A 27,525-nucleotide genomic window follows, 5' to 3' on the forward strand; every position below is an offset into this window, starting at 1 on the left:
ATATAATAAATAAACTCAGAGGAAAACCAGGACGCTGACAAAAAGGGAGAAGAAAATAAATTATGAGAATGACATCATTCTCATGGTGGATACATAAAAAAGAGCTTTCTGCAAATGCACCTGGAGAAAAGTAGCACGCAGACGGTAGATGGAAAAAATCATCATTTAGGAGATGAAAGAAAGAAACATTCTGGGTCAGGCATAATCACTGAAGAGTCCTGTGCATTCTTTTGAGAAATACATTTACTGCAGTCTTCTGGTTAACTTTGGAAAGGCATAGATATATTTTGGTGGATAAATACATTCTGGTTTTAACTCTTTCCGTTTAGGATTGGTTTCCATGATTATTGCCAAGTAGTCACCGTTTTCAAATCCACCTTCATCTGCATTTGATGGGTGGTGAGGGAGAAATTTGCACTTACCCTTTGTTATTTGTAGTTTGCTAGCAGCTGCAGGTGTTCGCAAAGCAAAAGCATTATATATAAATCTTAATAGAAAATCAATAGGAAGTGCAGATGACACAAATGCACTTAGGGAGCACAGTAGTTTTCTTTTGAAGGCTCATTTGAGGTCATTGCCCATATCATTTGAGGCGTATTGGCTAAAACCAGGACTCTGCTGATGTTTTGCTGGAATATTCAACCAGTCTAGATCCAGCCGCATATTATTGTGCTTTAACAGTGGTAAACTAGGAAAAGACATCAGAAGAATGTCAGTTGCTAAGACTTTGGTACCATAAAGTGTTTTGTGCTCCTCAGTGATGTTAATTAGGCTCCATCAGGCACATAAATCTAGGTACGGACAATAGCATTTAAGCTTGATTCAGCTGAATACAATGAAGATGATAGTGTGTTTTGGAAGAAAGAACTGGTATTGTACATAGTAGGTTTTTTTGCTGGGTTGATTGTCCTGTATGAATAGAGCAATGTTTTTGTTTATTTTATATCTGAAATCCTGGATTTTTGGAGAAATGGATGTTTCAGTGTTTGGGGAGGACTCGTGGTGTAGGCGGAAGTATAGTGTCTGCAATTTTACAATAGTAGAGCTTAGAGCATTGGGTTTATCCTTTCAGCAGCTCAGTAAACATGCAATATCTGAAACTGGGAGTGGTGGATAAACCTACTGGGTTTATGTAATGCAAATTGGGAATTAAAAGTACTTAAATAAATGCATAAATGTAAGAGAGAAACTAAATTAATAAGTTAGTAAATATTCAGTTCACCGTCCCGGATCGGGACATTGCAGTGAAAACTGATACTGTTGGCTTCTAGTTTTCAGTTCCCTTTTAGCTGTTATAATTCCCTCTGTGTGTGCTTTAGTAATGATGTGTGTCAGGATTTGTTTATTTTGGATCAGTGTGTCTCTGCATTTCATTTGTATCTGGCTGTTTTCTTTCTTTACTTCAACTTGAGCTTGATTTGGCTTTGTACTATTTGCTGACTAGGGAGGGAGGGCGAGCATTATTTAGACTTGAAGTAACAAAAGATAAAAGATAATGCTGATTCTTTTAGCCTCAAAGCCTTTCTAAAAAGTTACTGGAGTGTTTTTTTTGTAGCCAGCACTTCACTGTTGTGACATTCAAAGCAGAGCATAAGAAAACTGCCAGAAGATTTTAAAGAATCCATTAATACATGGAGTCAGGAGGTTTCCATTTAGAAAAGCTACATTATTCAGAGTGAAAAACTAATTAATTAGAACGCCCCTAGGAAACTGAATCTGCTTACATATATTAGTGAGAAAGTTAATTAATCACTGCAGAATGAGATCTGCGTCAAGACATATGTATAAGTGCTAGAAAATGGTTCCCTGGGCCACAGTGTGGATTTTTTTTGCCTTTCTGGGCTTTTTAAGACTATTTCCTTGATGGTATTTTAGTGTTTACATCTCCTTATTTCTGTTACACTTTATAGTACAACTTCCACCTCTGTCTTTCATGGACAAAGTGTACATGCAGTCCTGAGAAGCAAAAAAATAGAGAGGTAGCACTGATGAATAATGCATGCAGGTAAAACAGTTACACATTTGCTGCTTATTGCACAGGTTTATTGGTCATTCAGATTGATCCTTTTCTAGTGGAGTAAAAGGGTGGAAAAAGAGATCCCAAAGACCCTTTTTTTATACATATTCCCCAAATTCCTATGTATGATTTAAAAGCCATTCCAACAACAACAAAGCAATGGTGATTTTAAAATTGCTCCAAGCTAGTGTTACTGCCAGCTATAAAAGCCACCAGCTGATTTTAATTAGATTTTACCTTTCCTCTTTTCTTAGCAATGGGATATCCATACCTTGAGTGTATTGCTTCATAGTTATTCGTGACAGTTAAACATTTCCTTTTACAAAAGGACTAATATGCAGGAAAGCACTGATTGATATCACGAAACTAAATAAGAATATTTAAGACCATTTATATTAATGGTTTACGACATTAAACTCACTATGACAAGATTACAGCCTTTCATAAAAGAGAGTTAAGCTTTTTTATGCGGGTGTTGAACTGAATAGAGAGAATTTAATGTCAGTCAGAAGGGCTCTACCTTCTTTGAAGTCACATTAAGATTCAAGTCAGTGGACAGATTCTCACTGCCTTGGACTGTATTCAGATCTGTCCTGTAGTGCACATCAACGCAATGTGAAACCCTCTGTAGGAGAAATGTGCGTTTCTATCACACAACAGACTAAACCAAGTTTAACTGAGTTCTCTGATGATTATTGCAGGATGTCATAGAAACCAGTGGGAAAACTCTGATCTGCTTGGTTTTGCGATCAGAAAATAAAGCTATGTTTGAGATACCAGTTTTATGCTTGGTATGATTAGAGGGTCTTTTATAATTAGAATGCATATCTGAACACTTTCCGGAAACTTACTAATCACAATGTGGTTTTTTGACACAGCTACAGATAGCACAAATGGTGACACTTTGCAAGAAAAATTTGCACAGCCTGTCTCAACTGACTTAGTTTTCATATTAATAGAAAATAGTGCATCTTGTCACTGGTAGCTAGCGAAGAAGGCATAGATTAGCCTCTGACCTCGTTTCTGCTTTTTGATGTAGAAAGAATTAGACTTTCTTGCTTGGTTTTTAAGATCAGTTTCAAGTTCAGATGTTTTCTGCCTTTCTGGGTTAGAAGGTCCCTGGGAACTGACAGGATTGTGACAGCAAAAGCAACAACATTGACACCTAATCACTTGACAGCAGAGGAAGCTCAAATAAATCCAGCTTTGGATTTATTTTTAAATACTTATTTACTCAAATATTCAACACAAGTACTAGAGAAGAAGGTTAAGAACCTGGTCTTTCCATTGAGCTTGAATAGATCCTATGACACATGTCAGAACCCTGAACAAGTTTTTAAGCAAAAGTACGCTAGCATGCCTTACATTCTTGATCTTGTTACAAGAAAGAATAAGCATTCCCTTAATATTTTTATACCATTTTTAAACATGAGAAACATGGAAAGTAATTCTCAGATTGCATTTCTGCATGGGAGAGCATAAGAGAGCTTAATAAGCTGGGGAAAGAGCTGGAAATGGGGTTAGCTGGAATGAAAGTTCACCCAGTGGAGCAGTGTGATGTTTTATTCTCCTCAGTTTCTATAGCACAGTAGTTTGCTATGACTATAGTGCTAGAAATAATTAAATGTGCAGATGTGTGTTTACAGACCAAGGTAATGTTAGAGGCTGGGCACAGAATACTGGGTAGTTGGCTTTACCAGCTTTGGCTGGGGTAGAACTAATTTTCTTCATAGCAGCTGGCATGGGGCAGTGTTTTGGGTTTGCGACCAAAACAGCATTAATTCCATGGGGATGTTTTAGCTATTGCTGAGCAGTGCTTACACAGAGTCAAGGCCTTTCCTGTTCTTCACCCTCCCCACCAGTGAGTAGGTTGGGCGTGCACAAGGAGTTGGGAGTAGACACAGCCAGGACAGCAAAGGGATATCCATATTGTATGACATCATGGGCAGCAATAAAAGCAGGGGAAGAAGGAAGGGAGGGACGTTCGGAGTGAGGACATTTTGTTTTCCCAAGTAACTGTTGCAGGTGATGGAGCCCTGCTTTCCTGGAGATGGCTGAACACCTGCCTTGAATTTCTTGTTTTGCTTTGCTTACACACGCGGCTTTTGCTTTACCCATCAAACCAACTTTATCTCAACCAACAACTTTCCACAGTTTTTCCATTCAAATTCTCTCCCCCTTCTCTCTGGAAGGGGAAATGAGCAAGCAGCCATGTGGGGCTTAGCTGCCTACTGGGATTAAGCCACATTAAATGTCGGTTTAAAAGATTTTACTGTCTGCTCTGACAGGGGGTTGAGACTGCGTTCAGGGAAAGATGATTGAAGGTGATTTCTTCATGAATCAGTCAGGGGACTGTAGAATTTCAGATGAAAGAGTGACCTATTAGAAACATTAACTGTGTCCGCCTTGATTATTGTACCCTTCTGCATGTAACATGTCCTTGCTTCCTTCTTTCCTTTGGATTATGTGGACCAGAACTCACTCTGTTCCACCCTGCTTTTTTCACCAGGCAATTTAATAATGTGGAAAACCAGCATTGCCAGGTTCAGTGTCAGTGTTACAGCACAATATAAAGCTGTCCTGCTTCATCTCCTACACTTCTTTCACCAGCTTTCTCTCTCAGATACATTTGATCTAATTCTACTGCTTATCCTCCAACTGCTCCTCAAATGACCTCTTGTTAGAACTATTTAATACTAATGTGTCTTCCTGTGTCGTGTAAACTTTTTTTAAAACTAGAATTTTAATGAACAGAACAACACAGCTGTATGATAAAGCTTTCATTAGAGGATTCCTTAATAGAACCCACTTCCAGTCCTTGATTGCATAATCAACAGCTAATGAAATTGTCTTGGTAACAAGAGCTACGGTGTATTACATCCTCTCCCGAGACTAAGTGGAAAGACAATTCTACGAGCCTGAGAGGACTATTGATTATTCACAGTTTGAATTTGATTGCCCTTACGGGGAACTAAACAAGAGATCATCTTCAGCTCTGCTAAATGGATTTTCTTTCCACCGAAAGTTATTGGTTCACTTTCATAGGAGGCGTTCGGGGGGCAATAAACACACGGAGCGTAATCTTATTACAGATTTCCTGAGCCTGCGAGTTTGAAAGCACCGATCACTGTAAAACAAATCACAGCTGCTTACTTCAGGTCCTCTGTGATGTTTAAAGTAGGTGGGAGCTCTGATGGGACACCCAACCCATTCCATGTTGCTTGCCTTGTTGCAGGAGGAAATCCCAAAGGGAAGTTTGCTCTGGGACTGGTTCAGAATGAGTGGAAGGTTTATGTTAAGAGGCCCCTAGATCGGGAAGAGCAAGATGTTTATTACTTGAACATCACTGCCACGGATGGCCTCTTTGTAACCCAAGCTGCTGTGGAAGTGACCGTCACTGACGTTAATGATAACAGTCCAGTTTGTGAACAGGTGAGTTGGCAATACTCACGGCAGCCAACTACTGCATTGAAAGTGATAGCTTCCCTATGGGTGTTCCTGCTGTTTACAGGTATTCACAGGTGGTGCCCATTTTCATCCTTAAGGTCTTAACTGAAGAATCCAGAGTGAGCTGCAAGATAAAGCAGTCCTGTAAAGCCAAGACTGAAATATAATGGTCTAATAAAGCCAACAAAAGAGTCTTGTCTTCAGTGGCCTTAGCTGGCTTTAGGAAAATATGAAGCATTGAGAAGTGGCACTGGATAGCCACTCTTCCCCTGCAGAAGAGATGTGCTTTCCCTTCACAACCAGTGTGGAAATGTCTGCAATCTAGTTTAAGTCCAGCCTTCCTAAACCTGGCAGATGCCAGAGACCCAGTGGAAAAGCAAGAATATAGTTTGCTCTAATGTTGTCAGTGTGCATGCACTGTGGCCTGACCACAGCTTATTCTGTGATGGGAATTGGTATTACTTCAATAGAAAGGTTTGTGTGAAAGAGTCACTATGAAACCCCTAACGGTACTGCTCACAGTATCTTTTATATATATATGTGTGTGTATATATCCTCATATAATTCCCATCACTACATTGTCACTGATAGACAACTGTCACTTCAAGCACCACTCTGGGGAATCACAGACTGTATCTCCCTAAGACGTTGCTGGGTGAGGTGATAAAAACAGTTCCTTTTGGTAGCGCACTCACTAAAGTTTCCATTTCATGGATGTTGATAAAACAAATGGAAGACAGGAAACAAGACTGGATTTAACACCTAAAACGAGCCCTTTCGGTAGTCATAATTTGGCATTGGCTTTGACACCTCAGAGATTTGAATTTCTAGGAAAGGGTTATGTAAAGAAAAATTGTTTTCTGTGTAGAATTATGAACTATGGAAAGTTTAAATAAAGGTTGTGCGAAGACTATAAAATACTGTTATAGCATGGCTTACATTTGTTTCTGTCTCTAGGTTGCATACACAGCACTGTTTCCTGAAGACATTCCATCAAACAAAGTCATTCTTAAAATCAGTGCTAAAGATGCTGACATTGGGTCCAACGGTGAAATTCGCTATTCTCTCTATGGTCCTGGGAACAGTAAATTTTTATTAGATCCAGAAAATGGTAAGAACACAATTGAACATTTTTGAATAGTTCGCTTAATCCCTCAAAATCAGTGGGTGCTAGTTTCCTTAACTAGAGTTGTGTTACGCATTGCCAGTTCATGTCCGGCTTTTCATCCACCAGGACTACCAAGACTTTTTTGTTAGGGCTGCTCATCCCACAGCCTGTATTGGTACTAGGGTTTTCCCCAACTCAGGTGCAGGACCTTGCACTTGGCATTGTTGAACTTCATGAGGTTCACATGGACCCACTTCTCGTGCTTGTCTGTGTCCTTTTGGATGGCATTCTGTCCCCCAAGCATGTCAGCTGTACCATTCAGCTTGGTGTCTCCAGATCTGCTCAGGGTGCACTCAATCACACTGTCTGTGTCACTGATGAAATTATTAAAAAGTACTCATCCAGATATGGACCCCTGAGGGACACCACTCATCACTGATCTCTGTGTGGACATGGAACTGTTGACCACTACTCTGATTGTGACCACGCGTCTAATTCCTCATCCACTGAATGGTCCACAAATCAAATCTGTAGCTCTGCAATTTAGAGACAAGGGTGTTTTGAGGGTCTATATAGATGACATCTGTAGCTTTTCCCTTGTCCACTGATGTAGTCACTCCATCATAAAAGGCCACTAGGTTGCTCAAGCAAGATTTGCCCTAGGTGAAGCCATGCTGGCTTTCTTGAATCATGTCTCTGCTCTCCATGTGCATGTCCAAGAATCTTTATGGTACAAAAGAGGGGAAGATGCTGACATGGTCCTCCTTCAACTTTAGACTTCACTTCTTCCACTTTGGTCCATATATATAGGTATTTAGACCCTGTAAAAAAAAGACATTCATTGTATACACATATTTCTGGGGAGAAAGGATGTCTGTAATGTATTTGTGGGCACAGTTCTTGCACATTTGGCAGTTGGTCTGGAAAAATATACTGATCTCAACTAAGATCTAGATTTTATGGTTGTTATGAAGCAAAGCTAAATAAAATCATTTTCCTCTGAATAAAAATCCCACCCCTGTTATTCTGGGGAATTTGTTTTCCATAATGATAGACTAAGTCCTTCTCTGTGCAATGCCTCCTCCGCCTGACTAGCAGGAGGCAGGACCTGCTATTTCTGTAGTGTTACTGATGAAAAAGGAGGTGTTTGGAGATCTATGCAGTGTGTGGAAGGGGAAGTATTGCCTTCTTCAAGAACAAGCGTTGTATTTAACTGCAAATTACACCTTTTACAAAATTAATCCAAAACTTATCTTCCGACTAGTACTGGCTGTTTGCTGACATGACAAAGTCTGGCAGTTATCTGTACAGTGGAGAATGGATCAGGGTAAAGCTCTCACAGTCTGAATAAGGTGGCTTTTTGTTGCTATTAATGTTTTTTGCAATACCTGTCGCTGTATGAGAATAAGAAGTTTGTTTCAAATGAGATGCTGGAGGTACCTATAGGAATTCAGAGCCAGTTAGATATTGCTTTGTGGGGGGAAGAGGAGGGGTGTTGATGTTATTTTTGAACAGTAGCATTAGAAAACTTCAGAGTTCATTATGGCTGCTGTCACCACATTCAGGATGTTTCTGTGCCTAGGACTCTAGAGTAATCAAAAGACAGTCTTAGAAAAACATGGTGGTGTTCATACGGGTGAAGGTGCAGGCTTTCAAAAGCCACCATTGTTATCCATGCGCTCATATTGGCAGCTCACTTGGGTAAAGAGAGTGAGAAGTGACACTGCTGTGAGATTTTAATCCATTCATTGGAATAAGCAATGTTATTTTTTTTCTCTTTTTTACTCTTGTGAAATACATATTTTTGAGATACATTATCTAGAATTAGCAATGCTGCTACAGTAGTAATGATGATGCTGCTTTTAATTAATTTTAGGTGAGCTGAAATCCTTGGCCCCTCTCGACCGAGAGAAAATCCCTGCGTACAACTTGGTTGCCCGAGCCACAGATGGTGGTGGCAGGTTTTGCCAATCAGAAATCCATCTTATTTTGGAAGATGTTAATGATAACCCACCAGTGTTTTCGTCTGATCACTACACCGCATGTGTCTATGAGAATACAGCCACTAAAGCTTTGTTAACAAGAGTCCAAGCCACGGATCCTGATGTTGGTAAGTGAGTAACGCTGTGAACAATAATTAATGCTCAGGAAAACTCTGTGGTTGATGGAATTGCAATACAGATCATATTTTTTATTTCTGCCTTTCCTCCTTTTACTACTGCATCCTTCCCACTTTTCCCTCTTGTATTTCTTTAGTATTTCTTTAATTCTAAACGCTTGTGGCTGAGCTTGACATAATGGTATTACAAACAGAAAAGCATCATAGCTGCCACATGTAGTCTTTTATTGTCTTGATGGGCGATAGCTATGATTAGGGATATGTGATAGTTTTGGGGGTAAATTCCAACATTTTTCCTCCGGTGGTCTCATCTCTTTTCTTGAGCCATGATTTTGAATACCCATGCATCTGTGCAAATAATACAGTTACGTGCCATAGGTACCTATATCTGATTAATCACAGCTTTTCCAGAGTCTCATATCGCTATCACTCCCATTTGTTCCAGCTGGTTAACTTAGCTTAAAACTATTGTTGTACGCTGTGAATGTACATTATAAATGTTCTGGTTATTTAACTGTGCATTCTTTTAAAGTGTTATAGTTTATTATATGAGGACCTTAGCCTTGAAATCTGGGCCCAATTATAAATATTTAAAGGGGGAGGTAAAACCTACTGAATATCAGATGGGGTTTTTTAGCACATTCACTTCAGTTGGAATAAATAAATCCCTTAGTTTATTTTTTCTTCCTGGGGTTTTGGAGATGTTTTGTAAAAGCTGTGGCCTGAATAACTTCACATAAAATAACTTCACTGAATGAAAAAATATTTAACGTTAAAATCTTTTTTTTTTTTTTTACGTACAATGCATGTTGGATGTCTCAGTTGTTACTAAGGCTGATAATGTAAATATACAGGAATCGGTAAAGGAGCATCAAGCATTCATCCATGTACCTATGAAAAGATGGATTAAGCGCCTTGGTTGAAAAATCAAATTTAAAATTATGATACTGTCATGCAGTGAAAAGCCAATTAGTGGTAGTAAACTACTGAACAGTGTGAAGACCCAGTGGTGTTGTTTTCCACTGTTGCCTTAATTGTCATTTTCCTCATAGGTGAGATGACATTCAAGGTGAGAGGGGTGATAGAAAGAATTAGAATAAAAAGTTGTCAGTAAAAGTTCTTGATACCAACTCTACATAATGATATGGTTAACAATGAAAAAAATAATAATAAAAAAAGGATTAAAATAACATGAGCTAATGGCTACATCTTCCTTCTGAAACTAAATAAGTTAAAGGGATGTTTGTGATGAATGGGAAGGAGCTCTGTGCTTCCTTGATGATTAGACCTGAAAATCAAACAAGACATATATCTTTTGATATATATATATCATATGAAAGTAACTCTGGTCTCTAAAATTGGATTTTATATTCATTGTTGTTCTGTTTGTTAGTCCATACTCAAACCACTGATTCCCTATTGCATATTGAATGAGTTCAGGTAGTGTAATATTCCCATCAGAGAGAAAAATGTATTATTGATATTCCCAGTGGGCTATGATATTCCTGTAAGGTTTTGTGGAGCGTTATCCTGAAAACATCAGTGGAGCTAGTAATCATCATACAAATCAATTTTTAACATTCATGAGAAATCTTGCAATCAGTCTCAGAATCTTCCCATTCTTCTGCTTTGGACTTTAAAGAGCCATGTACTGTAAGGATAAGAATGTGTATAGAAGACACTGAGATAAAACTTGAGAGAAGTCAGTTTGTTGTCTAAAACTAAACACAATTTAAACATAAAACTGAAAATTTTGTGGTCAGGTGCTGTTGGATAATTAAGACCATTTCTAATTAACAGGAAAATAGTGTTATATCCGCCTTGTGCTTTTGATATCTCTCAAAATTCCTGAACTCATAACATCCTGGGGAATTTCAGGACTGAAACATAAATTGGTGTTTTATATCTTTGCAATCTGGATACATGCTTAGAAACTATCTGTGACAGATGGAGACACTGAAGGGGAGATGTGATTCTTCTTCACAGTATTCAACAGAAGGAAATGGCTTTAACTGTAGTAGCACACAAGATCGTTTTACATAACCTCTTCATATAGTTAGGTATCTCACATTAAGTGATCACATGAAGGACAGAGAATATATGTACGTCCCTGTGTTAAGATATATATTAGTAACTTTAATATAAAACAAACAGAATCATAGAATGTTTTGCGCTGGAAGGGACTTTAAAGTTCATCCAGTTCCAAGCCCCTGCCATGGGCAGGGACAACTTCCACTAGACCAGGTTGCTCCAAGCCCCGTCCAACCTGGCCTTGAGCACTGCCAGGGATGCGGCAGCCACAGCTCCTCTAGGCAACCTGTTTTTTCTCCCACCCTGCTTAGAATTCTTAATATTTCCAGAAGGTAGTATTTCCTGCTAGTTCATCACCAGGATTGGAAATGTACAAACTAAGAAATATAAGGAAATTGCTGGGTTTACATTTTTTTTAGAGAAGTTCACAGGATTTTCCACCTCCCACTGTCTTCAAATCAAAGTGCCAAATTACTCCATCCTTTTTAAATTAAGGCATGAGAAGAGTTTGAGTGAATGCTGAGTGTAATTATCTGAGCAAACCCATCAGGCAACTGCAACATCAGCCCCTTTCAAAAGAATTAGGGTTGTGCTAGAGCAGCAGCACTGAGAAAACCTACACAGGGCTTTGTGGCTAGCACAACATTAAAAAATTGATGAACTTCAAAATAAACCTGGAGCCCAAAGCTGAGCTGCAGGTGCATGTTCATTTCCAGTGCTGCTCATGGTTTCTGCTTGCACAGTGTTGTGGCCTCACTCACAGAATACAAGAATAAATGACAGCATAGTCCAAGCTCAGCAGCACTTTAAGTGATGGTTAAGTGCTGACTTATTTCCAGCTTTGCCTTGCGAATGACCTCCATACTCAGGCCTGATTCCATGATGATTGATGGTTTAGTCTACAAAAGGCAGGAGCATTCACTGCACAAAATATGAACAGTGCGTCACCTGTCCTTCTGCAGTCCTCTTCATCACCACTGGGGCGCTGGCAGTTCTACGCTATCCACATTTGCTGTCAGTTTAGTGATTTCACTGTCTTATTGATTTTTTTCTGGGTTTATGATGAATATAGAGTTCTAATTATGCTCAAAGAAGGGACGACCTTGTCAGCCAGCTCTCTATTGCCTGCCACTGAGAGACTGCCTTCCAGCCTCTGCGTTATCCTATAGTTAAAGCCATGACTGGTACCTACACTTGCAGGTCCTTTCCCCATTTTCTGTGCAACCAACCAATATGGATGGACTAGGTTGTCTTGGAGCCAGCACCTTGTATTACATGCAGCCAATGTGCAGGAAAACACAGGCATGTAAGAAGACACATACTGGTAGGAGTGGCCATTATTTGGTTGCAAAGAGTTCCCTATTGTACGCAGACCTCCCTCCTCTGTCCCCAGCTATCCCTCATTCCCTCGCCACTTCTTCAGCCCTGGGCTCGTAGAAGTACATTGTAGAGGAGGTGTGGTGATGTGCAGCCTGCAAGGAGCCAGCTGGTGCACAGGATATGTCTGGCAAGCCAGATCTAGGAGTTTCTCAGAGACTGATCTGATTCTTCCTTGAATAGCAGCACACCCCAAACAGCAAAAGCCTGCACCCGCTCCCTTGCCCAGCCAGGACATCCTCTTTTGCCACCTGCCCTGTTCTTTGACATAGTTTTGTCCATGCCTTGTATCTGTTACAGTTCACAGTCCGCTTCCCGACAGGAATGATGTGTTCCCCTACCACATTTCTGCAGACTGTACAAATAGCAAATGAGTCAGGAAGGGCCCTTGCTGTGGGCTGAAGGTGAGGACCACAGTGCTGTGCGTGGTGACAAGGCAGAAGTGATGCAGTTTGGATGGCCTCACTAGAAACATGTTTCCTGGGCTTGTGGATACAGAGGTGTGATGCTGCAGTGTTCACACGGTCACAGAATGGTTAAGACTGGACAGGACCCCTGGAAGGTCATCTTGTCCAACAACCCTGCTCAAGCAGGGCCACCTACAGCATGCTGTCTAGGACTGTGTTCAGATGGCTTTTAGGTATATTCCCTGAGTGCTGTGCAGTGCGGGCACCACAGGGGCCCTCTGAATAACCAGAGACCTATGCTGTGGATACAGACAAAAGCATAACATCCTCACCATGACCTGGTGACTGGCAGAGCAGTGCAGACAGGCAGAAAACCCACACTTGATGCCCTCTCTGACTGTCAGTTTTTCCCAAGCTGGACATAATTCAGAGAAGAATCACTGTCAGACAAGATTTAGTTTGGTGAAACATTCTACCATATCTCATAACAGTTTTAATAGCACTGATAATGCAACCTAGAAAAAGAAGCAGTGTGCTATTTTGTCAAAGCATTTTGTCACTTTTGTGCAAGGATGCCCAGAACTGCAGCTTCCCAGCTTCTGCTGTAGGCTCTCAGCGCAGTGACAACAGTGTGAGAGGTTTATTTCCCAGTTCAAAAAAACCCTATTTAACTAGTTTGGGGGTGGAGGTATTTGAATGGTGACCCTGGTTTTCTCTTCTTTGCTGTCTGTGTCTGAAGCTTTGGTGCTTAGATGGTGTGAAGGAAAACAATGGGTGTTGAAAGCTTAAGTCAGGGAGCCAGGATAAGACTTGAGACCCTCCTACAGGTAAGTTTATACAGCCAGGTTTTACAGGTCAGTTGTGGTTGAAATTTGGTTGTGTTTATTAAAGAGTTGCATAGAGTTAAATATTATTTGGACCTAGGTTTATGAGAAGGGTTCTGTAATCATCTGATTAGTGCATTTGTGTTTAAATCAATCAAGCCTCTAATCAGTCTGGTTCTTGGTGTAGGGGGCTAATTACTCACATCTAGCACAGAGTGGTAGAGACGCAGTGAAAGAGACTCAGGCCTTCTGGAGGAGCTGTTTATCCTTCTCACTAGCAGATATCATCTCCCTAACTCCTCCAGAGAAGGACAAGGTAGCAAACTGTGGCACATCATTGGCCTGGTGAGCATCTGGGGAACCTGGCAAATGTGGGGAAGGGTTTCCTTCATCTTCTGATGGAAATTTTTACATTGGATTTCAAAGACATCTGTGGTAAAACTGATATTTGCCCTGCGAGGTTTGACTTTGGTGATTTTGATCTTTCAATAAAGACTTGGTTTGTCAGAAAATTCCTAAAATCAAACCCTTTTCATGTGCAGGTGCTCAGGAAATAAGAGATGTCTTTTCTAGGGAAGGATGGTAATATAACTTTTTCAAGTTTCAGTCAATCCAGTCTGGATTGTACCTACCTCCAGGAGGGTGGTGAGGCAAGCATATTATATCTTCTTCTTCTTGTTGTCCTCTCCTTGTGTCAGTAGGAAAAATGAAGAAACCATTAAAACTATAAAAATTAAATACCTATCAGAAATAACGGCTGAGGAACACGCGTCATTCTCCAGGGTTTATCACTGTTTGTAGAGCGTGGCATCAAAGTGCTGGTAAGCACAGCTCAGAAGAAAATCACTCCATTAGGTTGTTCAGTGGGTCACTGCTTTCAAGAACCTGTGCATGCAAGTAATGAGTATAGACTTCAGTGGTGGGCCAAGTGAGATTGCAGAAGTGTCTGAGAGGAAAGCAAGACAGTCACAACTTGATTAAGGAGCAGTTGTCTGAATTATGTATAATGGCAAGCAACAGAATAATAGAAATGGTGAAGTAGATATTGATTCTGGCATTTGCTGGCAAAACCAATACACAGCAAACCTCCACTTAGCATGTTTATTTATGCTGGGCAGGTCCCTTAAAATGGATTTAGAAACTTCTGAGGCATTCAGTATCTGAAAAAGACAAAAACAGGGATCGAAACACGAATAAAAAGAGTAACAAAGATGATAGCACAGAAGATTTACTAAAACCCAACAGCTAATAGGCAGATAATATTGGCAATGATGCCAGCACTGGCTAGGTTATTTCTGGATATTGTCTGTGTTCTTCTAAAATAAATATTTGCAAGATACTTTGCATAGGATGGCTCATTCTCTTTAAAACACACATGGAGCTTCCTATATCTTTACACATCTTTGCCTGACTGAGTTTTAAAATAGTCCAGGGGTTAGATTGCTAATGCAGGATATGAAAGACCTGAATTATTAATTTCTTTTTTTACAGAAGACAGGAGTAAGCATTGCTGTGTTGCTCCATAGCCTGGTGGATAAGTCCCCCAGGACTGACTCAATTAAAAGTAATAGTCTATGTCAATGTACCCTTGTACTTCTTCTCCCTGGAAATGTGTCCTTACCATTAGACTTCTGTTCCATACAGAGCATGAGAGTTCAATGCCCCACTTCGCCCCGTGGGCTGGTTAGTCCTGAGGACTCCTGAGATACAGGTTCACCCAGTGAGTTGTTCAGGAGAAAACCTAGCTTTTGCCTTCTCAATAAAAGCAGAAGCACTCCTAGGAATGCGGAGAAACAGCACACTGGGCCCCTGAAAAATTGCCAAATAAAATTTTATAGGCTCTGTGAGGTCTTAGATTTACCTGGTGTTAGGAAGTAAACAAACAAGGTGTTTGGGGATTGTGATAGAAAGTTTAGGCTTCTGCCTAAACAAGCCCTGCTTCGTATTGCTTATTTTGCTTCCCATGCCTAGGCACTCAGGAGACCTAATCCTATTAGTCAGTCTATATGACCTCTCTTGTAGGATATGTCAAATGGCCAGATTTTTAAAGCTTCATATAGGTAGTCAGGGGAACTTAGCCACTCAACTTGCATAGAAATAATGAGTATATGTGTATCAAGATAACTAAGATTCTGTGTTCAGCAAGTTCAGCAAGCAGAAGTCATCAACCCAATCTCATTTCCTTCTGCAACATGCAAAGAGGGTGTACAGAAAGAAATACAGGTGGTATGGCTTAGATTTAGTGAGGTTTTTGATATTGTACCACGTTATTTTTATAAGCAAGCTAGGGAAACATGGTCTGCATGAAACTGTTGTCAGGTAAGTCTGTAATGACTGTTACACTGGAGGGATAAGTTAAGAAAGGTGATGGGTGCAGCATTCCTCTTACTTTCATTCCTGGATGGTTCGGTATGCATAAGATCTGTATAGCTACATGTCAGAAAGCAGAATGGGGCTGCAAGTACCCTGGATAGTGTCAATGTCAAAGTTGTGGGATTTAACAATGGAAAAGTAAGAAAAGTAGTATGGAAAAATAAATCCAAGTCATCAAGATAAATGTGAAATCCTTTGTTTAGCCAAGAATAACCAAGAGCATCCGTGTTGTTTGGGTAACGACTGGCTGGACAGCAGAACTGCAGAGGAGCAGCTGTATTATGGTGAACCACAGCCTGAATGTATGTTTACACTTTCATAGCAGTGTGAAAAGTCAAATATTTGAATGAGATGAGTAAACAGGAGTAATGCTGGAAAACAGAAGTAGCTCTTTCTGTTTACTTGGTGTTGGCAAAACCTGAGCTGAAAGGCTGTGTCAGGTTTTGGGTACAGCACTTCCAGGAAGATGTGAGCTACATGGAGATTTAAAGAAAGATCACAGGTCTGGAAAACATGTGATACCAGGAAATGCTAAAATGGTTGAGAGGGGGTGCCAGGAAAAGAGAACTGAGATGATAAAGTATAACAGTCTTCAGATGTCAGACAAGTAGCTCTGAGAAAGGAAGTCAGCCTATGTTCTTTTTCTCTCCTTGGCTTTTATTCTTCTTATTCAATCTCAACAAAAAGTTAGAACAAGGTTTCTAGTTGTAAGAAAAGTGAGGCACTGGAGTGTGTTATCCGAAGAGGTTACACAAGTTCACAATCAAAGGATAGGCCTGTGTTTGGGGCTAAATTGCATCCATCCTTTCTTTGTGCAGGGATAAGTTAGATGACCTCGCAAGATTCCTGCTGTCGTTATACTCTGACGTTTCTATTCATTGCTTTATTTTTTGAGATTTCCAAGACATTGTTAACAATATGGAGGCAAAGAACTAGACAAGGAGAATTGTACCTCTTGGATTATGTTGGCTGAATAAGCCCTATATTTAAACTGAATCACTGAAACATACATATATGTGTGTGTGTGTATATTTATATGCATACACGCATACACGCATTTATTTTTATATATCTACTTGTGTGTTCATTCCATTGATTCAGGATACATTACCAATGTTTTCAGGTGCAGTGTGTAAACCTAGATCAGGTGTACCCAAAGCGGCCTTTCTCACTGCAGAAAAATAATCTTCTGCCTGATCAGCATAAGGAAGTGAATCACTCAGGGGCACTGATGGAAACAAGTATTCAAGTCCAGTCATGTAAACCAGTACCCTGTGCTATGTTAATATCTGCTAGAAGAGTGAGGGAGGGTGAGCCAACTATCCAGGTCTCATCTTCCCACTAAGAAAGACAACACCTGACTCAGCTGAAATGGAAAGCAGGAAGTGATCACACCACTAAAAGCTTACACCTGCCATTTCTGTCTAGCATTTCCCTTCAGTAAGGGGTTGGTTATCTTCATCTCTGTCCTCTGTGCCCCTGCTTTCATCCCATGGTACCATGGAGCAGTGGTGTGAGTGACAGTCTTTGGGGTTAAGGCTGTAGTGTCCCAGCAGAAAAGGGGGCACAGCAGTGAAAGCCGGTTTTGGTAGCAGTGTTATGGATTGAACTTGGCCAGCTATTCTGCTTAAGCTGTAAAAATCACTTGAAATATCTTTCCCTATTGGGCTATATATTCTTCTACAGTTCAGCAAGGTACTTCTGGCAAGAATTTTTTGTTTCATTTCAAGATGATGGAGTATTATAAAATCTGGTTTCGTATTCGTCTTTCGTCTTGTTTTCTGTTAATGAAGTTGTGAATAAAGCCTGTTAATGAAGCCTTTTAACTCCCAGTAATTGGTGTGGTTAACATTTGGGTAATCAGGAAGTGCCATAGGTACACGCTAGTGTCAGGAGTCTTACCATGAAAGACAGAGGCAAGAAGAAGCGCAGTAATCAGATACCAGGCTTGCAAATCACTGCTAAATTGATAAATAGCTTTTTTTTTCCAGCAATCTCTCTGGACAGCTTTCTAGTTTATTTCTTGGTTGTTTATTTTTAATGCTTGCCATTATTTTTCTTTCTGTAGGTTTTCAAAATGAAAATGAGCAGATGACAAAGTTAAGCAGTATTTTCCAGATAAACACAGATGAGTGGGCTACCTATATTTGGGGAAACACATTAAATCATAGAATTACAGAATGGTTTGGGTTGGAAGGGGCTTTAAGGCTCATCCAGTTCCAACCCCATGCCACAGGCAGGGACATCTTCCACTAGACGAGGTTGCTCCAAGCCTCATCCAACCTGGCCTTAAACACTGCCAGGGGTGGAGCAGCCACAGCTTCTCTGGGCAACCTGCCTCAGCACCTCACCACCATCACAGGGAAGAATTTCTTCCTAATATCCAATCTAAATCTGCCCTCTAGTAAATCATTAGTTAAGGAAGGCAGATAAAAAGAGAAAGGAGAGACACACTATGTATGGTCTTTGGTACATGTAAATTGCTGTTTGTGTGTGATACAGGCAGCATTTAGTGACCTCAGCCTTTTAACTGGTGTCAGTTTGGATCAAACTGTGTTATAACTCCACTGTTTTCAGTCAACGTCATTTCAAATACTGTGTTTAGTTTTGGGCCCTTCAAGAAGGACATTGAAATGCTGGAGTGGGTCCAGAGAAGGGCAACGAAGCTGGTGAAGGGTCTGGAGCACAAGTGTGATGAGTAACGGCTGAGGGAACTGGGGTTGTTCAGCCTGAAGAAAAAGAGCGGGGACCTTATCACTCTCTACAACTACCTGAAAGGAGAATGAAGAGAAGTGGGTGTTGGTCTCTTCTCCCATGTAACAAGTGATAGGACAAGAGGAAATGGCCTCAGGCTGCACCAGGGGAGGTTTAGATTGGGTATTAGTTAACCTTTCTTCACTGTAAGGGTTGTGGAGCCTTGGAACAGGCTGCCCACAGAACTGGTGGAATCACCATTCCAGGGGGTATTTAAAAGACATGTACAGGTGGCACTTTCGGACATTGTTTAGTGGTGGACTTGGCAGTGCTAGGTTGATAGTTGGACTTGATAATCTTAAAGCTCCTTTCCAACCTGAGTGATTCTGTGAGTTAGAGAAATTTCATATTCCAGAATTATAAAGAGAAGTTATTTTATTTCCCTAGTGCTATTTAAAGAAGCAGTGGCATAGAATATGTCATTGTGTGACATTCAGTGCATGCCGCTTTGTTTTATTACAGAAGAAAACAAGAAAAACCCCTGTTTGAAGGCTGGCATTTGAGGTACTACACGGCTGTATGTTGTACAAGCTCTTCACACCAGAGATTTGGCAAAGGGCAATATTCTATCATATGCTAATACAAGTCCAAATAGAAAATGTGCTTGCTTATTCCTTTATTTAAAAAAATGTACTGCAATCCTCTTATAGTGATAGTAATTCCTGCAAAGCTTTCCGTGTTCAAATAGCTTATGTTTGTGATTGGCACCTTAGAAATCTGAGGAGTTTAAGTGGATAAGTGAATAGATACAATGCAGTTTGCAAACATTAATCCCCGAACAGCTGTGGGCAAGCAATGTGGGAGGATTGCTCTCTTTGCCAGGGCAGGAACCATGGTGTTGAAGCAGTTGTTTCCTTTCAACAGAAATCCTCTCCTTTTTAACCACAGCAGAATCTACCATTGCCTCCAGGGATGCCATTGGCACACACTGGTGGACACTTCCCTCTCATCGTATGGTAGCCCCTGTACTAAAACTTTTTGGATTTCTGTCGAAATAACTTCCTACTTCAACTTTGCCCCATGCCCATTTTGTCTTCAGCCTCAGGTCAGGAAGCTGAGTGGAAACAGCTATTGATATAACAACACTTTCTTCAAAGTGCTGGTTTTGCCACACCTTTTCGGTGGTTTAATTTTCCTCCCAGCAAGCAAACATTAAATTCCAGCCCCGCAGGAACTTAAACTGTGGGAGAAGTTTAGCAGGCAGCTGAGATCTGCTTCTGTTATTTCTCCTTCTCTTCTGCTGCTGCATTCAGGCTGAAAGCCACCAAGGGCTGGTATCTGCGAGTCTCTCAGCTCAGGTCCTCTGCCCTCATCTTCTCTGTCCTTGCATAAAATGGCATTTTCACCTGTAAGAGCATTTCCTTCAGGTCCTGTGAGAAAAATAAGACTGGCTTTGTCATCAAAGCAGAGTATACAAGATAGCCCACATCCCTGGAACTTCTGTATTCTTCTCTTATTTTCCTTGAAGGAAAAATAAAAGCACTTCCCTTCAAGAAGTAACTTATTTTCTGCCTAGAAGTCCCTTATATTAGAGATCATAGAAACTGAAACACCACAATCTCTTTTTGAACCGTCCCCACTGTCTGATCATTAGCAATCACTTATAAAAAAAATAATATTTTGTTAATTACTGGACATCACTTTAAGAAGTAGAATACAAGGAGAGTGGTCAGATTATGGATCAATCAGATTGCAGTCACCAGAGTTATTGCATCCTCTGTGTAAACACACCCTATGTGGTGCAACAACTTTGTCTTTGCACACTCTCCATTGCAAGGTACTCTTGTTGAAGTTTTGGGGTATGTCAAAGTACTAGTCATGAGTAGGCCATCTCTCTTCTAGCAGTTTATGTCTTTAAATGTTGTGGTATCTAAATATTTGGTCTTGTGCCCAGGTAAGCTGCAGTGAGTATCAAATAGGGTGTTTGTGCCAGACTAGAACCCAGAGAGCCCGAAGGCTCTTCTGCAGTCACAGACACATATGTGAAGGAGGTGTGTGTCAAAGTCCCTGTCTCAGAGAAGTATTTAATCCTGAGTAGAAGCTGGCAAACATCAAGAGAGCCCAGTACAGAATACTAAATAGCTTTACAGTTAAAACTCATGTAGGTTGGGTGATCAACTGCATGCTCTGAATCAGGCAAAATCCCATTTTCCAGCATCGCTAGGGATCAGTTCTAATTACTAGCTCATTAATTGTTCTTGTTAGGTCTGTCGCTCTTCATAAATGGAAGTTTCAGGAGGATTTCCAGCAGGAGATGTTCCCCTGTTGGAAATGTAGACGCACCTCCATCCATTTAGTCCCTCAAAACCTTCCACTTACCAAGGTGTTACTCCTTTGTCGCTTTTGTCAGTTTCGGTGATTGTCATCCCACAGAGCATTTGAAAGCTTATAGAGAGAGTAAATGAAGAGGTGAGTGTGGTCTCCACCAGGCTGTATTCAGAGTCTAGGTGTTTCAACACATGAAAGGGTCTCTGACTAGTTCATGGGCTGAGCTCAATTCCTTGTCTGTAGGATAGGAGTCTCCTCCTCAGCTGCTCAGTTTTTACTGAAGGAGGGCCTCTGTGTTTTTCACATTTGAGATGCCATGGTGAATAGAGAGGTTCTGCTGTGATAAAAACAAAGCAAAACACCTGGTTCATTACAATATTGCCATTTAAAATTTTCCTTATTTTAAAGACACATGAAATGTATGAAATACACTCTGGTGTCTCAAGCGCTGCATAAAAACATTATTCCCTGAAGGGGCCAAATAGTAATTCCAAATGCTCTCCAAGTACGGTCTGGAACTTTGTAGTTGTTCTAGCTTTTATGTACATGTGATTGAAGAAAGAGTCTCCCAGCTCCCCCTTGTGTGGATGCTCTACTCCTGCTACATCAAGCAGAAAACAACTGTGATTTGTGCTGCTTTTGATCAGATATTTCTACAATGCTTTGCTGCTGGAAAGCAGAATTATACTGCCACTAATTCTAAATTAACAAAATATGCCTAGCAGGGGTTGGTAGCTCTTGCTCTTCTGATTAATGTCAGGGTTGTAAAGTTGGTTCTCAGACAGAAAGGGCAGCAAATGCTCAAGTGAGAGATGTTAGAAGCAGAGACTCTTCACTTTAGCAGATCTTTGTGTTTTAGTTATAATCTCTTAGTGAAGCAGCTAGGACCAAATCACAAAATCAGATAGCATCCAGGGAGCTGAATTAGCTCGTATCTGTGTTCACTTTTAATTAGATTTGAAACGGCTATCCCACTGTAGTCAGCAAGCAACAAAGTCAGTACCTTCCCCTCAAGCCTTATTACTGACAACAACCTTAGCATAGAGCTGCATATTCAGCAGCTGCGTGGATAGGTGTTATGTATTGGGCAATCCAGACAGGATTTGAAAAACACAGGGCATCTTTCATACAACTCAAGTTTTGCTCTCAAATCAGGGGAGTAGGGGACTTTCTGAAATGTCCATATTATGGCAGGAGTTCTTTGATGCGGATTTTGTCTAACAGATACTGTCTTATGATAATATTTTTCTGCTCAACAGTAGAATCAAGGCAGCAGTGGTAGAAAGTACATTATGTGCCACCTGATGTATTTTTATGGGTTTATTTTTCCCTTATGTACATTTCTGTTCCTTCAAGATGTGCTCTGAGACTTTTCCAATTTCAGCATTCTGCCTGTCTCATCTAATTCAATTGTAGGTTTTCTGGGCAAGGACCATATCTGGATTCTGCTTTCCAGTTTCATTACACAACAGTTCTGCAAGGTGATTTTCCAAAAAAAAAATATCATGATGAGGGAAGGGGCTTAACTTATCCACAGGGATTTGACAAGAGCAAGGGATTTGGAAGAGCAGGGATTTGGAAGAACAGGTCCTGGTCTCCCAGACTTTCAGCAATACTGTACCTATAGGCACACCTGCCTCCCTGTGCTGCACCCCACTGAAAATGATCAGTACGATAGCAGATTTTGCTTAGGGTTTCTGTTGGGTAGGAAGAGGTTTTTCTTTTCTTCACTTTATCACTTTCATATGCTTTTCTTTCAGGTGTGAACAGAAAAGTTACCTATTCCCTGGCAGACTCCGCAGGTGGCTACTTCTCAGTTGACCAGTCATCAGGAATCATTATTTTGGAGCATCCACTTGATAGAGAGCTTCAGTCTTCCTATAACATCAGTGTGAAGGCCTCAGATCAGAGCATTGTGCTGACCTTGTCCTCATTTGCCACCGTTACCATTACAGTGCTAGACATTAATGACAACCCCCCTGTGTTTGAAAGAAGAGATTATCTTGTTACAGTACCTGAAGACACCTCGCCTGGCGCTGAAGTCCTTTCTGTTTTTGCTACAAGCCAAGACATTGGTACTAATGCTGAGATTGCCTATCTCATCAGATCGGGAAATGAGAAAGGGAAGTTCAGGATTAACTCAAAAACAGGTTTGTAAGGTGGTCCTTGCTTGTAATGCAAAATGAAAACATCAAAAAGTGTGACTGCTTTGGGGAAAGCTCTTGGGTCAAAACATTTCCAACAACAGGCTTAGAGCTTGTCAATGTGGAATTAGTTGCACAGTTAAAAACCAATTTTAGGTTGGAGGGTGATGTAAACTGCAGTCACACTCAGCTGCCCCAGCTCGAGTAGAGAATACTTTTCTCCAATAGTATGTCTGTTGAAGTCAATGTAGATGTGACAACCCATTAGCCAAACTGTGTAACCTTCACCATTATGAACACTTGCAATATTTACCCTCTTACCAGCTGAGTACAGCCTCAATTGCCTCAACCTCAGCAAGCATCAGGGCAGTGCTATCAGGACCTAACATGATTAGCTGGCAGTCCTAACATGTAATTGCTGTTTATGCAACTACAATGACTTATGTTGCTTCTGATTTGTGTTGTCTAACAGTTGACTTCAGCTATGGTTTGGGTTTTGGGTTTTTTTGGTTATACATCACAATTTTAAAAATGTACTGCTGCTTCTTATTAAGAAATACTAAGAAAAGCTACCTTATTTGGTGAAAATGGCTCCAATTCTTCTCCGGTTTCTTTTGCAATGCCTTAGTGGGATATATTCTTTATCCCTATTGAGGTTTTAATCCATCAACAGTAAACTGTGATCCTTCTGTGCTTCCTGTAGTGGATCCCCTTACTTTCATAACATTCAGGACGGCCAGTACAAATCTGAATTTTGAAAGCTGGAGGTGTCACTTGTTTGAGTGCAGCTGTAATATCCAGTAACCTGCAAAATCTCAGAATGATGCATTGTCTCATTTATATTACTGTGTGCAAAAATCTCTCTCCACTCTGTAGAGGCCGCTGCCTTACATGTAAGGGACTTAACATAATTGTGTGTTGTCTGTTATCTTCATAATGTTGATTAGTGCTAACAAAATTTAAACATAAATATGCCTAGACAGCGATACTTAACTTCACATTTAACAGTGAAGCCAAGGAGATAAATCAATAAAAAAACATAATGAAGCTTAATCACATAAAGAGAAAAAAAACAAAACTATTTATTATTCATTAATCTGTGACAGCTCCATTATTATCAGGTTAGAGGCAGGAGCTCAGTTTCCAGACAGCCGGGTGCTGATGTAGCATGCCTGATCAGGGCTTGAAAAATAATGCCTTTCACACCATTTACCAGTGAGAACTCTCTGCTAGCCACTTGGAAGCTTCTCTTCAGGGCTTCTGCTTCCAGCAAGTCATGCTGAAAGGTAGGATTCATTTGGAGAGAGCCCAGACAAGATTAAGAATGATCTGAGGTGTGTAAAATATGGCTTACTAGGAAAGACTGAAAGAGTTGAGGCTATTTAAGCTAGAAAAGAGAAGACATGCTGTTAGTATTCAAGCCTGTGAATGAAGAGGAGCAGAATAAACTGTGCTCCCTGCCCATTTGTGGGCTTAAATTGCATTTGGATTATTTCAGTTAAATGATAGGAAAAAGTTCCTAAGTGCATTTCCTAAGAAGGTTAGGAAACTGATATCATTGGAGGTTTATGGGAACATTACATACAAGTACATTCAAGAATGATTACATTTAGCTGACCTGTGTTGGGCAGCAGTTGGACTAACTGACCTTTAAGCCACCTACACCCCTGAGCCTGATGGATCTATCTCAGAAAGGATTTAGCTTGCCAGGGTCAAGGATTTGCATTTAAGTCTTTTCTGCCGTGCCCAGTACCACTAGCTCCTTCAAGGCATCACTGATTATCTGTACACAGCCCACTTCCCTCTTCTTGTTAAGGTTACATGGGAAACAAGTGGAAGGCTTGCAAAAAATTGTTTCTATCCTACAGGGGCTCTAGGTGCATGGAGCAGGTCAAGTTACACAGAATCTTAGTTATGATTGTGTAGTGAGGGAACCCAAAATTTAGAAACCTAGTTGAGTGGGGAAGTCCCTGTTTAATCACATAAATGATAGACAACTGGTTTCTCAAAGGTATTCATACCCCATTCATTTGTATTTAATTTGTGAGAAGTTAATTACATGGGAGTGAATTTCTGTTGACTCATCAAGGCTGATTTCCAGAGTTGGCATCCAGTTCTCCCACAGCTCTGCACGAGCCCAGTTAAATGGGTGGATTTGCCCCCACTTCTCCATCGATAATACTCATACAGTGAAAGCTGTTTTCATGAGAAACCATTCATTGCTTCATGAATTCATTGCTTGTGAAGGTCTTTCCTGCAGAGGCAACCCAAGTGCAATTGGCATCATTCTTTAATCAAACAACAGAGGTAGAAACCTGACCAAATATTTTTACTATGTTGGACAGTGTTAGTGTAGTATGTGTGCCATGATGACAAATAGCATGGTGTACTGTTTACTACAAATTCCTTCGTCCATAACACTTATTTGTTTATCTCTGGCTGTTGACATTCCCTCCCTTGCTTCAAAGGAGTGATTTCCATTTTGGATGCTTTGGATTATGAAACGTGTAAGGATTTCTACTTAGTAGTGGAAGCAAAAGATGGAGGTACTCCAGCCCTGAGCGCCGTTACAACTGTAAACGTGAATGTGACAGATGTCAATGACAATGCACCGAAATTCAGCCAGGCGGTCTACAGCGCCGTCATCAGCGAGGACGCTGCCATTGGCGAGTCAGTGATAACGGTGAGTGAGGCTGTGGCCAGCCCTTAGGTGGGGTGAAGGCCTCTGCCACACAGAATTATAGCATCAATTAGGTTGGAAAAGACCTTTAAGATCAACAAGTCCAGCCTTTACCCCAGGACTGCCAAGTCAAACCACGTCACTAAGGGCTTGTCTACATGGTTTTAGAACACTTCCAGGGACGGTGACTCCACTACTTCCCTGGGCAGCCTGTTCCAATACTTGATCACCCTTTCAGTGAGGAAATTTTTCCTAATATCTAATCTAAATCCCCCCTGGCACAACTTGAGGCTGTTGCCTCTTGTCCTGTCACTTGTTACTTGGGATAAGAGTCTTGACCTTTAATAAAATACTGCTACACTAGTTAATAATGGTAACTACTGCATCTTCAATTACCCTAACTGTTCTCTAGCCAATACTTTGCATATGCTACTGCTTTCCAGGCTGCTACCAGTTTTCTCCCAAAATAAAGTAGTAGTAGTACCAACTGTCTCTTTTTAACCCCAATATGCTGTCAAAGAGCAATGGTATATTTAAGAAATTGCATTTCATGAGTCATCTAGAAACAAGTGGATTTTACTGGAAAGGGAAAATTCAGCTTTTCAGTGAAATGCATAGTATTTGCATAGTCTGGCATGCAGCGTGCTATACCCAAACCTCACAATACTCTCATCTTGGAACTTTTGGATCCAAAAAGAAAGCGTTAAACAGAGTATTAAGGTTGCAATATTGTGTATTTTTTAAGGCTCAAATTTTGAAAAGGCCCAAGGGGAGCCTTGTGTCAAAAACTGATTGGCTTGATGCTTGTCTTGATGCTGTAGAATCATAGAATCATTGAATAATTAGGGTTGGAAAGGACCTTAAGATAATCTAGTTCCAGCACCCCCTGCCATGGACAGGGACAGGTAGCAGTTCAGTTGTAACTATTCTGATGGAATACAAAGTCTTATTTTTGGGGGTGTTAAGTAATTAATGTATCATATAGATTGCTTAATATTATTTTTGCTGATTTTCACTCTTTTCTCAATAAAGTTGATAGCAGAAGATCTGGACAGCCCATCCAATGGCCAGATTCATTTTTCCATTGTCAATGGGGATCGAGACAATGAATTTTCGGTTGATCCTGTTTTGGGACTCGTGAAGGTTAAAAAGAAATTGGACAGAGAAAGGGTAAGACATGCAGGACTTTTTAACTTGCAATGACTTACAGATGTGTATTGATCTCAACTCTGCTGCTAGCTTGTTTTGAAGAAGGGTCTTGTATACTCTGCAGTGATCAGGCTAAGATGCTCCAACAGGTCTTCCTAATGTTAGAATCATGGAATGGTTTGGGTTGGAAAGGACCTAAGATCATCCACTTCCAACCCCCCTGCCATGGGCAGGGACACCTCACACTACACCAAGTTGTTCAAGGCCCTGTCCAACCTGGACTTGAACACTGCCAGGGATGGGACAGCCACAGGTTCTCTGGGCAACCTGTGCAGTACCTCAGCACCCTCACAGTAAAGAACTTCTTTGTTAACCTAAACTTCCCCTGTTGAAGTTTGAACCCATCACCCCTTGTTCTATCACTACAGTCCCTGATGAAGAGTCCCTCCCCAGCATTCTCGTAGGCCCCCTTCTCCATGCAGCTTCTCTTCTCCAGGCTGAACAGCCCCAACTTTCTCAGCCTATCTTCATATGGGAGGTGCTCCAGCCCCTGATCATCCTCGTAGCCTCCTGGACTTGTTCCAACAGTTCCATGTCCTTCTTATGTTGAGGACACCAGAACTGTGCACAATACTGCAGGTGAAGTCTCACAAGAGCAGAGTAGAGGGGCAGGATCACCTCCTTCAACCTGCTGGTCATGCTCCTTTTGATGCAGCCCAGGATACGGTTGTTCCACTTCTTACCCACCCCAACCCTATCCTGACCGCATCTCCAAGCCAACTGCTCTGCAAACATTCTCATCCTGCACCGACACAGCAGCAGAGGCC

General features: G+C 40.9%; 1 protein-coding gene across 9 annotated transcripts in view; it reads left to right on the forward strand.

The window, feature by feature from the left end:
* Nucleotides 1-27,525, forward strand: part of FAT3 (FAT atypical cadherin 3) — a 413,096-nt gene that overhangs the window by 335,030 nt on the left and 50,541 nt on the right. For all 9 annotated transcript variants that reach the window (XM_062639304.1, XM_062639310.1, XM_062639307.1 and 6 more), the window contains 6 exons: nt 5,253-5,449; nt 6,422-6,575; nt 8,449-8,682; nt 22,486-22,875; nt 25,338-25,552; nt 26,582-26,719. In XM_062639304.1, the coding sequence (XP_062495288.1) occupies nt 5,253-5,449; nt 6,422-6,575; nt 8,449-8,682; nt 22,486-22,875; nt 25,338-25,552; nt 26,582-26,719 (1,328 nt within the window). The remainder of the gene's footprint in view (nt 1-5,252; nt 5,450-6,421; nt 6,576-8,448; nt 8,683-22,485; nt 22,876-25,337; nt 25,553-26,581; nt 26,720-27,525) is intronic.

This window comes from Pezoporus occidentalis, unplaced genomic scaffold (assembly GCF_034315485.1).
Source record: "Pezoporus occidentalis ecotype Australia unplaced genomic scaffold, CSIRO_AGI_Poc_V1 ctg6, whole genome shotgun sequence".
Lineage (NCBI taxonomy): Eukaryota > Metazoa > Chordata > Aves > Psittaciformes > Psittacidae > Pezoporus > Pezoporus occidentalis.